This window comes from Sciurus vulgaris (genome assembly GCF_902686455.1).
Source record: "Sciurus vulgaris genome assembly, chromosome: 11".
Lineage (NCBI taxonomy): Eukaryota > Metazoa > Chordata > Mammalia > Rodentia > Sciuridae > Sciurus > Sciurus vulgaris.
The window spans coordinates 86,485,796-86,498,459 of record NC_136472.1 but is presented as its reverse complement, the minus strand read 5'-3'; the positions used below and the strand labels follow the sequence as shown (position 1 = coordinate 86,498,459).

Below are 12,664 nucleotides of genomic sequence, written 5' to 3'. Positions count from 1 at the left end.
AGCACTTCACCCCTGAGTCATACTTCTAATCCCTAAACATTTTCTTTCAGGACTTAATTATATTCTCTCAGGTATTTTATTATAGTAATAAAAAGATGACTGAACTAGTCTGATTTGCCTCAGTTGAATCTATCAGGGCATAGGGATCCATGAAGGAGATACAGGAGTTAAGAGTCTGATGTCAGTACCAATAGTGGAGTTAAACAGGACCCCTGCATGAGGCTGGTCTCCAAAGAACAATGGTATTTAAGGTTAGTGATAAATTAGAAATAAATCTGCTCCACAGAAAGTGATGGCTTAGTGTACAGTAGAAAGAAAGGCCCCTGAGTCTAGTAATTTCCCATTCATGACCTATATGGTACAAAATGCCTCAAGCTAAAAAACAATATTTTAAAGTAGTACCAGGTTTATGGTACCCTCTGGGGCTTGGCAGCAATTATCAGTATGACTTAGCCTTCAATTGAGGATTTAAGGAAGTTCCATGAAGTTGTGAGGAAGAGACCCCCAAATCACTAAACACACACAAAGTAGTCGGAAAAGAACCAATAGAAAGAACAAGGTAAAATCCCATTTGCAAAGACTACTTTTCTTATATTTATCATGCACATTATTGAATTAAAAGTCAAATGAGAAACTATACTCCATTTTATATGATGTATCAAAGTGCATTCTACTATCATGTATAATTAATTAAAACAAATTTTTAAAAGTCAAATGAAAAAATTAAAAATAATTTATAGTTTAAAAAAGGACAAATCTGGAGAAAATTAATTAGTTTAGGAGACAGATCTGAAGGAATGGCCCAGCATGCAGCACAGAATCTTAGTAATGAAAAGTATAGAAGAATTAAGAGAACTAAAGAATAAAATGAGAAGGGTCAGAACACATAAGAATTCTAAAAGAAGAAAAGAGAATGTGGAACAGCTAGATTTGAATATTTAATGACTAAGAATATTTCAAAACTAATAAAAATTATGAACTCTCAGATTTAGGAGGTTCAAAATAGTCTGACCAAAATAAGTAAGAAAATAATCTACACTCTACTTATAGTAAAACATCAATGCTAGGGTATTGAGTACTTAGTTAAAAAAACTATAATATTTTTTATATAAAATTTAAAAAATAAATCAGTTGCTTAATAATCTTCAAAATAAAGTGTCAAGGCCAACTAATTCTTCATGAAAGGTTAAAGAAAAAGATCATTTCAATATAGCACAATCTTTCTCAGAGACTTACATAAACAACCCATATTATAAAATGAGTATGATCTAGAAATTATAGCCCAACAAGTAACTTGCCAAAAAAATCAAGACTAGACATGTTAGGAATACAAATTGAATATATATGAATATATAAATTTAAACTCCTAGTACCAGTTCCAGAAATGTAAGGTTCGATTAACATTAGGGTATTACTTAATGCTATCATCAGCTCAAAAAAGAAAAATGTTATGCTCATCTCAAAAGAAAAGTGTGTTGATAAACTTCAACATAAATCCATAGCAAAAAGTCTTAGCAACCTGGAAAGGAAGCACGTTAACCTGATGAGAGTATAGCAACTATCAAAATTAATGGTGAAACTTTAAAGTCATTCCCTTCAAGACTAGAAGAAATTCAAGGTTACCAGATATCATCACTTCTTTTCAACAGCATACTCTAGTCACTACCAGTGCAGATACCCAGGGTAGAGGGGCTGGGAGTGAATCTGGGGTAACACTGTAGTACTCTTAACTGGAACACTAATTGTCTCTCTCTCCTGAGGCTGATGGGACCTCAAATGAAACAAAATCAACCACTACACCAAAGTCCCCACACTTTCCAAGTTTCCCATATTTTTTTCTGTGATTTGCATAGGGTACAAACTTAGTGTGTCGCTGGGTAAGTTTATAAAAGAAACTTGCTAAGGGGCAATAAAAATCCATCTAGAAGCAAAGCCATATAGGTAAATCTTCCAGGCAAGGGAACATTCAAGCTTGCTTCACTTGATTTTTGGAAATCTTCAATACTGTATCATGCTGTGCAGGAGTGAATTTCACAGCAACTTATGAGTTATTCTAACCATGAAGAAAAGTATTTTTAAGGTCAAGGAAATTACTTACTTGGCTGAACTTATTAAATGTGGAATACATACCAGTCTTTGTGCATTAGTCACTTTCTGAAATTCACTAGTAGCTTCATATTATGTGTTCTGTGAGTATAGCTTAAACAATTTTAGATTACAAATTTCTGTTTACTTTTTGAGACATAAAAAGGAAACATGCAGTTCATTCTCTGTGGTATGTTATCTCTGCATGAACAAAGCTGAAACAATGTACCTGTATACACTAAGAACACTGGATTTCCAATAGGATCTAGAAACTACTAACTATATTTGTTGCCTGTGGGCAGGGAACTTTTCTGTGTTACCCAGGACTAAAAGAAATCATAGTTTACCACATAGTTCAACTGTGAATAGTTAGTCAAATACAACAAATTGCCCTAGGAGATAAGAAAGGACATTGGACAGAGTAGTGGGATGAGCCATAGAGTTGAATTTTCACAATGTCTATAGTTAATGCCAGAATTTGAAACAAAGTAATCTGTTATTTATAGAAATGGAGGTGAATGTCAAAAGAATCAATGGGTAGTTGAATAGTGATTATACTGAAAATGGTAAAATAAAGAGAAAGTAAGGTATTCCAAAGGACCATGTGATGAAATAACATTTGTAACTTGTATAAAAATTAAGACCAACCAATGATATAACTTAGAATAAATAAATGCTTTAGGTAGCTAACACCATTCAGAAAAATCTCCACAATGAAACTTCTATACCATTGATTTTTATATAATATGACAAACTTTAGTAACTTTATAAATGTATATAACAACAAAAGTAAATAATGAAATAATAAAAACAATGGATCAGTCAAAATTGGTAGGTGAAGAGAAAGGAGAAAAGAAAAAAAAAAGAGTCTGTTATTCTGTTATTTTTCTTTTTACATACTAACAATCCCCAAATTTGATATATCAAGACAGTCTTAAGTATATGTGCATTTTTAACATTGTCAATATTTTATTATGTCATTAAATAATTTTCCTTTAAAAGCAAGTTTAAAGGAAAAGAAAGTTCATACTTGATTGCATAGATATGCCAGCACTTATTTTATAATTGCTATGAGACTCTATGATGTATATTGGTATTCCCCATACTTTAAAAATACTTATAAATTTTACAAAATTTAATAGCATTTCTTTAAAGTTAAATTATTCATTTCCATAGTTTAAAATAGTTAATATGGAAAATCATATTATGAAATTTAGCATGGGATTATATCAGTGACTGAATAAAATAATACATTAATTATCAAGAAGAGACTGAAAAATTATCAATAAGAGGCTAATATTTTTAATAAAATTAATATTCTTAATAAAATTAATATTCAAACTATATGACATTTTCAGTGCACTGAACAAGTTGGATATATTTGAAGCAATATGTAATTTAGAAGACCCAGTAACAAAAGGATTGAAGGAATTCTTCTAAGTTGAAAGAGACAATTTTGGATATGATAGCCCTAAAACTAAGATGTGGTAAATAGGGGTAGATATTTGAGTTGCATTTTATAAGCTTTCATACTGAACACAAATTCCAATAAAAATTATGCCAATTATCTATCTGTGTTTTCTTCTCTTTTTCATGTATGTGCCTGAACTTGCAAACAAGATTACATATTGTATAGTGTAGATAACAACCTATAGAACTTGCCTCCAAATCATTTCCCCCTCCAAATGTCCCACACAAGCTCTTGTCAGAGACCTTAACACATAGTCCTTTCAGACATAATCATTTATTGCCTTTTAGCTTTTTAAATAAGATCAAGTGGAAACAGTCATTACAAACCAATAAAACCTTTGATGAAAACTGCACATTGGATCAATGAATATTTTAGCAACTCCAGATCTATGCAGTGTCTTCAAAATTTAGACCTATCAAAAGTGAATCTATTTTAGTTTCTTGGAAGCTTACCAGTATATAATATTTGACATTGGTGTGCAATACTAAACTACAAAAAGCAGTAACTATCATAAATCATTAATTTATCAGAATCTTCTCAACATCTCATTAAATTCAAACATCATGAGAAAGTAGTTGACACTGTAATGAGTTATCAAAGATATTATTCACAAACTGATAATATTGATTTCTTGTATCAATATTTGAAGGGAGAGCATATTCTTTCACAGGAGGTATTTGAAAAGAATAGACTAGCATAGATGTTTCTTTTATTCCCTTTTTTGTTTTTTTACCTCATTTCCATCTTCATCAATTATTGAGATGTAGTTGGGATGAGTCTTATTTGGGTAGGACAACAGGACATCATAATGGGCTAACTCAACAGAATCCAGGCCAAATTCTTTCCACTGGGATTGAATTTGCTTTGCAAGCTCAAAGTTTTGTTCTGTTCCTGCTAAATGCGGTATCCGTGTAAAATTACTGGTGAACAAAAATTGAAAGTGGTTAGAAATTAATGTTTAATGAGCCTTTATCCCAAATTACCATGATTATAGTAGAATAAGTGCGAGAGGCCGAGGAGATTTTTCCACACAGTAAAGAAGTTTGAACTTCAAGTTCTTTCACTTGGAGGGGCTCTTCCAAAAACCTGCCAGGCACCTTAGCAAATTTTTATCCATGGTTTTGATTCTGTTGCAATTAATTGATGTGTTTGTTATGACTGTGCATGTCTATGTGTCTACCTATGTACATGTTATGGTTTTTTTTTATATAAAATTATACTTTGTATTCACTAGAAAATCCTTCAATCACTAGAGGTACTTCAGATATTTTTTGGATAAATGCACTAAGCTAGTTTGTAATAAATAAATAAATATTCAAGGAGAATTCATGCTCTGAAAATAACTATTCTAATCAAACACCTATTAATTCTATATGTATGTTTTATTTTAGTTGCTTTATTTTTAGTTGCTTTGTACATGCTTCTGAAATTTACACATTTTTCTCTTTTGCTTTAGGCTAATTTCAGGAGGTGTGGAACTAATATCCAAAATACGCCAAACATGCTCCCAAATTCATTCTCATCACAGCAATATTATTTTCTCCATGTTATAGGGCTAGAAATGAAGGCTCAGGAAGGTTAAGTATTCACTTAAACCTACTTTAGTATTAGTGGGCAAAGATGGAATTCAAACTCAATTCTGTTCAACTCCCAAGTCTGTTCTTACTAAAAAATCTATCTTCCTCTAAAGCATGAGTCAGCAAACTAATTTCCTCAGGTCAAACCTAGACTACTGCTGGTTTTTGTATAGTTCACAGACTAAGAGTGGCTTTTACATTTAAATAGGTGAATAAAACAGAAGAATCCTGTTTTTGATACTTCAATTTATGAAATTCAAATTTCATTGCCTAAAATTATATTGTATCAGAACTTACATGCTTAATTTTTAATGTATTTTCTATGGCTTCTTTGGTGCTGCAATAGCAAAGCTGAGTAGGTATGACAGAGACCTGTTGGTCCATGAAGGCTGGTCCCTTTACTGAAAAAGTTGGCTGACTCCTACCCAGAAACCTCTGTAATAATGAAAGTTCAGCTAAGAGTATAATCCCCCCCACATGAAATGAGATGCAAGATCTGCAGCAAACTAAACTTTTTAAAAAACTGATGCCTGTGTATGAACTATCAGGTCAAAACTTCTAAACAGAATATTTCTCCAATAAACTATTTATACAAATTTTTAAGCATATGCTTACTATAGGAACTTTTTGATGTTTTCGGCTTTCAATTCATCCAAAAATACCTTCTTCAGACCATTCTGTGGAACAATGTTTGTAGCTTCATTGGAAGATTTTATAAACCATCCTGTAAAATACATACAAATACAGGAATGAGATATGAGCTCATAAACAAGTGTTATTTTTCTTTTTGATTTTATCTGTCATGCGTAAAACACAAATCAGCAATTACCTCTGATGTTAGCTGAGATTTTCTGAAATTTAATTTCCCTTGCCTACTTCCTCTGAAAAAAACATCATGTAAACATTTAAAATAACAAAGCAACATATTTTTATTTCAGTTTCAATAATAATACACTTGCTATTTTAAGAAACGTTTTATGAAGAATCGGCACTTGAATTAAGTATGGTATTAAGGTTTCAGCTAAAGGAGATAAACTACACATATTAAAATAAAGTCAAAATGCAGATCTGCTTTCTTTCTCTATAAACCTTCTCTCTCTAGTGACTTCTTGTCTATTGACCTAGAATAAATATTTAATAAATGTTTATAGTGAATTAACTATGAACATATTTCAAGTACATAAAATATTTCAAAATGTTGAAGAAAACTCAGACTTTTAATTTGCTCTGCTTCTGAAATGAAAACAAAGTGTGCTGCAATTTTGTTTCTAGTTAAAATAGGCTTGAGAAGTTGAAGGTCAGAAAGCTACAGTGAAACTCCAATTTACCCAACATCTCTGCAAAGCACGCTGTGCACGCAGGAGACCAGAGGCAATGCATACCCACATTATATAGAGCCCATTGGCCTCTTTTGTTGACTTAATCTAAGGGAGAGAGGGAATCATTATGGAATTTATTTGGAGAAAGTATATTGATAAGGGATTAAAAGTGTTACAAACTTAACAATCAGTCAGATTTCATGCTTTCCAATTATTGATCACATGTATACAAATACACATGCATATAAACACATTAAAATACATGATTGGCTACAAAAGAGATATGATTTCACCTGTGCATTAAACTAAAGGAGACTTTGATTAGACTGTGGGATCTGGGAAGGAGACACACTGAGGATGAGATATTTGATATTTGAGTTGAGATCTGAAAAATGAACATGATGAAAAGCATAGAGGCCTGCAGAGGGGAGGGGAGAGCAGAGCACCTTAAGGAAAACAAACAGACAAACACAATAAAGAGCCTATTCTGTGACTTGGCCACTGACACTGAATACTGGAATTAGGATGATGCCTTTAAGACAGACAGGATATTTGAATACTATGCTGACCTTGCTAAGTTCTTAACTCCTCTTTTTCCAGTTAAGAAAATGAAAACTCAATTTGAAATGTATCATTATAGAACACTTATCTTATTTAAGCCCCACAGCAACCCTAAGTGGTTACCAACACCCACATGTTAGTTCATGAACAGAGTATATAAAGTCTTTTGAGACTCCAAGGTCACACAGTGAACTGGCAGATGATACAGGGTTCGAATAAACTTAAGTGGTCCACATCCTGGTCTTCCAAATCCTAGAGGGGATCCAGAATTCAGAGCAGGGGTTTACTACTTTTAAAAACCTTACAGTAATCCTATTAGGAACCTCTCCTTATAGAGGAGAAATGAAGAGCCAAAAACTCCAGTATGATGCTAGGAACTTTGCATGCTATTTCATTTACTATGATCTATAAAGTTCAGATACTATTCTCACCATAAAGTGAAAAACTGAGATTGAAGGACTTGGTCATTTGTTCAAGGTCACTACGAATTAAAATTAGAATTTAAAGACTGAGTCTGCATGCAGCGCTCCTATTTTCTTGTAGAGTTGGTTTAAGTCTGTAAATCAGTACAGGAAACAACGCAAAAGGCCAGCAAAAGATCAGTTCAAAGCGCTGGCAATAAATCACCCATTTCTTAAATGTGCCTCTGCTAGTCCCAAGGACTGAAGAATGCGAAGACTCCTTTTGCAGCAATACTCTGAATTCTACCTTGCACCCGAAGCATTCCCAGGCACCGAAGTAAACGAAAACCCCAAACAGGTAGGAGCCGCTTCAGGCAAAGCTCCTTGGATAACCTCGTTTCACAACCATAGAAATAATGCTGCTTGTCTTCAAAAGTATTGAGTCTTGCAGGGCATGGGGAACCTTTCTAAATTCAATTTCAGGTTCTCCCCGTTTTATACCTTAGCCAGAACTTGCGGCTTCTTTAGAACTTAACCCTACACTGACTGCGCCCTGCAATCCTCCGTCAAACTCCAGGCGACTCTTGGGCACATTGCCCTTTTTCCAAATAACCGCCCCTGGGGAAGACATGCGACAGGATCCTACTCCGCGGCAGGCTCGCGAGTCCCCGGAACCGCAGAACTGCGCCGCGAGGCTCCGAGGTTTGCTTATTAGCAAACGCCCCTACCGAAGAGGAAGCCGAGGATAAAGAGGCCGGAGGCTAGCACCAGCGCCCCGGCGAAAAGCCAGCGCGGGCGGCGCCCCGCAACTGCAGCTGAGTCGTTCTCGCGCAGGGGATTCCACATCTCCGCTGAGTCGGCCTGGCCTCCCGGGACCCGCGCCTCTGCTGCGGCCGCACAGGCCAGTCCTAGTCCCGCCCTGCGGCGAGGCAGCTTTCCTCCACTAGTGCCACCCGCGGCTTGAATTCACTCCCAGCCCTGGGGACCAGTCCCGCCCAAAAAGTACTTCTAGTTTACTCTGAACCAATCCGAGGGAGGGGTGGGCAAGTAACCCGGCCTCTTTCGAGGGCGCTTTTAAAAAGAAAGAGAGAACGAGAGGGCGGGGAAGGGAAGGAGGAGAGGAGGGGAGGGGGAGGGGCGGATCTGGAGAGTGGAGCGTTACTTTTCTTTAGGAAAATAAATACCGACCTGGCCCCAAGATAGTGGAACAAACTTAAACCGTCTCTGGAGAACTTTTTTTTTTTCAGCTTCGACATCTTACAAAATGCTTTATAACTGTGTGCTGCATAACTTCAAGCTGAAAAGGCAATATCCGGTTCTTGTACTGTCTTGGATATTTAAATAGGGTTGGCGGTGTCATCTACCATCCTGCTCTTTTTCCTAACAAGTGTCATTGTTATTTGCAAATATTCAGGATATTGCCCTTCATTTACATAATAAAACGAAGTGTTTGTTTATTTATTTATTTATTTATTGAGACAGGGGTCTGACTACGCTGCTGAGTGTAGCCTCCAATTGGCAATCATCTTACCCTAGCTGAGGTGAAAGGTGGGCACCACGCTGCCCCATGCACAAGGAATTTATTTACTTACTTACATATTTTTTTATTTACTGGTACTGGGGCTCTACCAGGGTCTCAGGCATGCTAGGCAAAAGCTCAATCACTGAGCCACACTACCAAATCTTTATCAAACCATTTTTAAAAGGAATAATATTGGAACTTGCTAAACTCAGAGGCTTCATTTTCATACCTTGTATTTGGACAGTCTTTCAAAATAGATAAGAAATTGTTCTTTGTCCAACTAGGACGAAAAATCAAATTCTTAATAATGGTCATGTTAAGTACAGGGAAAGAATGACTCCATGCTTCATGAAATCAATTATGTTCTTATAATCCATGAAGGAGACAATGCATTGTCTAGGAATGATATATGGAATCATTGCTTTTAACAGTCATGCAGTACATATGGAAGCATTGCTTTTAATAGTCATGAAGTTCAGGTAGGATTTGAACAAGTGGAGATAGAAGAGACATTAGGGACTGGGGACCAGCAGGGTAGACAAAGTCTCAAAGCTCAGTACATCCAAGTATTTCACAAAAAGCTTGATTTGTGAAAAGGAGAGGCAGGATAAAATAGATAAAGATGAACTAGATTATACAGTGTCTTGGATACTTTGATAAAGAATTTGCTAACAAAGTGAACAAATATGGGAATTTAATCTGTCAACGGTGAACCAAGACATCTCCTGTATGACCTAGGAAAGAAAAGAGGGAGTTTCTAAAGACTTTCTAATAAAATTTTATGTTATATATTTTTTTCTAATGCTCCTGGTGTCAAATCTAACCAGGAATGACAGAATAATATTGAATGACATTAAGTAAGCACTTATTATGAGTGATATATTTTATATACATTATCTCATTTAATTATTATAGGAACCCTTCAAGATTTATACTACTACTCTTCCCATTTTACATAAGGAAAAATGGATATGTAGTGAGATGAAGTAAATCATCCAGTCACAAAACTAAGACCTGTTACAATCCGTATAGCCTCCATAGAGCTCAGGCTGTTTACTGAGTCTGCTGAGAGTGAGGAGAATCAATGCTATTAGTGCCATCAGACTTGGACTTAAACTTTAGATCTAGTCCTCTCTAGGCTTCATAACCTTCCTTGAGTACCAATCATCAAATAACTTGAATATATCTCCTCATTTATAAAGTCTGGGATCACTCAGTAACATCAGGTACACTAGGCCAATGTATATATTTTGAAGGTAAAGTATGACTATAACTCAGGCAAATTTCAGTTAAATATGAAAAAAGAATTTTTGAGCAGGGTTTAAACTACCTAATATAGTTGGCTCTCCATATATCAGGGTTCCATGTCCTCAAATAACATGAGACAGAAAATAGTTGGAAAGAAATGTGTCTGCACTGAACTGTATAGACTTTTATCTTTTATCTTGGCATATTTCATAATATAATATAGCCACATTTACATAGCATTTGTATTGTATTAGGTATTATAAGTAATCTAGAAATTATTTAAAGTGTGTGGGAGAATATAATTTTATATGTAGAATTTAAGCATCCTCAGATTTTGCTATCTGCAGGGGATCCTGGAATCAGTCCTCTATAGATACTGAGAAATGACACTAATTGAATTAATAAGCCTCTGTGGTGAAGAGGATGTATTTGAGGGTTCAGAGAATGAATACATATTGGTCGGATATGTAAACCTTGTGGAACTTAAAGTTTTATAGGGAAGATATACCTTTAAGAAGTAATTAATATCTAACATTATAAATACTTTCTATATGGTAGATATTATGGTATATGTTTTATATCTATTATTTAATTTATTTCTCAGGACTTAACCTAAAAGAATTTGAAACCTCTAGTGACTAATTATGAAAACACAAGATTTTTCTGTTGTCACCTTTAGTATTATCAATCTTTTACAGATAAGACAGCTAAGTTTTAGAGGAACTGTTATTTTTCAAGAAAAAAATGGAAGAAACTTGTTTTTTGAATGTCCCTGGTAAGCATCAGGCCACACTGTACTTCCTTCTTTAACTATCAGGGAAAGATTAGCAAAGCAGAATAATGGCAAACCCAGTTGGATACTATCTTGCTTCTTTGAACCAACCCTAACGGTAAAACTTCTCATCCTACACTGTAGCTGTGTGCACCTGTCTGTCTCCCCAGATAGACTCACATTTTTGAGGTCAGGGGCTTTGTTTTATACATTTCTTAACCAAAATTTCCAGCACCCAGTAATTATTTGATAAATATGTTTTCAGTGAATGAATGAAGAAAAACTATGATGTTAAAAAGGAAAACTATCACTTGGTTATTTATCATGAATATCCTATAATAACAAATAAACCATCTGTTATAACTGTACCTTTCTTGCTAGAAATTTCAAGAGTGTTAGTTTCTTGTGAGTACTCTCCTTAACCTCTGATCCTTCACTTATTTCATATATTCTTCATAATTTATACCCTGAGTAAACTATTAATATGACATTGGTTTAATACCATCATATTTGAAAGTATCCTAAGTGCAAATGTGCCCTTCTATGTGAACATTTTATTCCTGCCTTCATGTGCACATCTTTTTTCTTTCTTTAAAACTCTTGCTTTAAAAAACTATGTTGTGAGACTTTCTTAATATCCGCAGACATTTGAACTAATAACTGATCTCTCTTCTTCCTGGACTTCTACTGAGGTGTTTTGTTACATGTTTTACTCTATGTCTTTTCAGATTTTAAGATCCTTGGTGCCAAGATCCATATTTTGATCCTATTTTGCAGAATTAATCACAAGGCTTAGTATATAGAAAAGTCCTTTTGAATTATTGAATTATTTTATGCTAATAATGAAGCAATTATGAAGTGTAAGAAATGATTATTCCTACTGGGGAATTTTACTGAAAGGGGTAAGACAGGGCCTAAATAGAGAGAGAAATGACAAAGCCAGAAAGCAGAGATTATGTGACGAAAAGAACGGCAAAGGTGTGAATTCAGAACAGCCTGTGGACTCCTTATTCATAATTAATGATTCTTATTAATCACAATAGCTCTTGTTTAAAGAGCACTTGAAGTATTTCATAAAGCGAAATATCCATACACAAGAACTACTTGACATTATTACATAGATGATGGATAAGTTAAAATGTGACCTGATTGCCCTCTTCTCTCTGTGCAGGAAATAGATTAAGATAGAAATATTAAAGAAGGGAAAGCTAATTGCTTTAACTACTTGGCCATCAGGTTTTACAGAATCTCTAGACTGCAAACTTGCAGAGTGTAAGGACTATGCCTGGCAGAGCATTTTGCACATCATAGTTATGCAATAAATACCTTTAGATGAATTGTGTAGCAGCTGTTGCTGATGGATCATGAAGAACTTAGTTTTAGGATCTTTTAAAATGATAGAGCAAAATGGTACAGAATAAAAGCTTTAATTCAGTAATGAGATAGAGCATTCTTGTCCTTTAACAATATTTACTCATCTAATTATTTTGTTCAGTCTGAAATGCATTTCTTAATTATCTCATGGACCAAGTATTGGAATCAGTCACACAAACACCAAAATGATCTATCTTTTGGTGCAAGTCCTATTTGAACTGGGATTTCTGACTATTGGGACTGTATTTGGTACAAAGTCAATGCTCAATAGCTATTTTGTTCCCCTTATGGCAGACCAGGGTTGACTGAATTTTCCAGTTAATTGTATAATGGT

The 12,664-nt window shown here is 34.7% G+C and overlaps 2 protein-coding genes across 4 annotated transcripts in view; one reads left to right on the top strand and one right to left on the bottom strand.

Moving 5' to 3' along the window:
- The window catches only part of FOLH1 (folate hydrolase 1), a 48,968-nt gene extending 40,537 nt beyond the window's left edge, over nucleotides 1-8,431 (bottom strand). The window contains exons 1-3 of one of the 3 annotated variants that reach the window (XM_079105570.1): nucleotides 8,143-8,431; nucleotides 5,749-5,857; nucleotides 4,290-4,476 (exon numbers count right to left, since the gene is read on the bottom strand). In XM_079105570.1, coding sequence (XP_078961696.1) covers nucleotides 4,290-4,476; nucleotides 5,749-5,857; nucleotides 8,143-8,260 — 414 coding nt within the window. In that variant the 5' untranslated portion in view covers nucleotides 8,261-8,431. Of the gene's footprint in view, nucleotides 1-4,289; nucleotides 4,477-5,748; nucleotides 5,858-7,915; nucleotides 8,117-8,142 lie in introns of those variants that run through there. The other 2 variants (XM_079105569.1, XM_079105571.1) reach the window with 2 other exon arrangements.
- Nucleotides 7,098-12,664, top strand: part of NOX4 (NADPH oxidase 4) — a 367,378-nt gene continuing 361,811 nt past the window's right edge. Inside the window, exon 1 of the mRNA XM_079105592.1 lies at nucleotides 7,098-7,772. The gene's annotated coding sequence lies outside the window, so the exon portion shown is untranslated. The remainder of the gene's footprint in view (nucleotides 7,773-12,664) is intronic.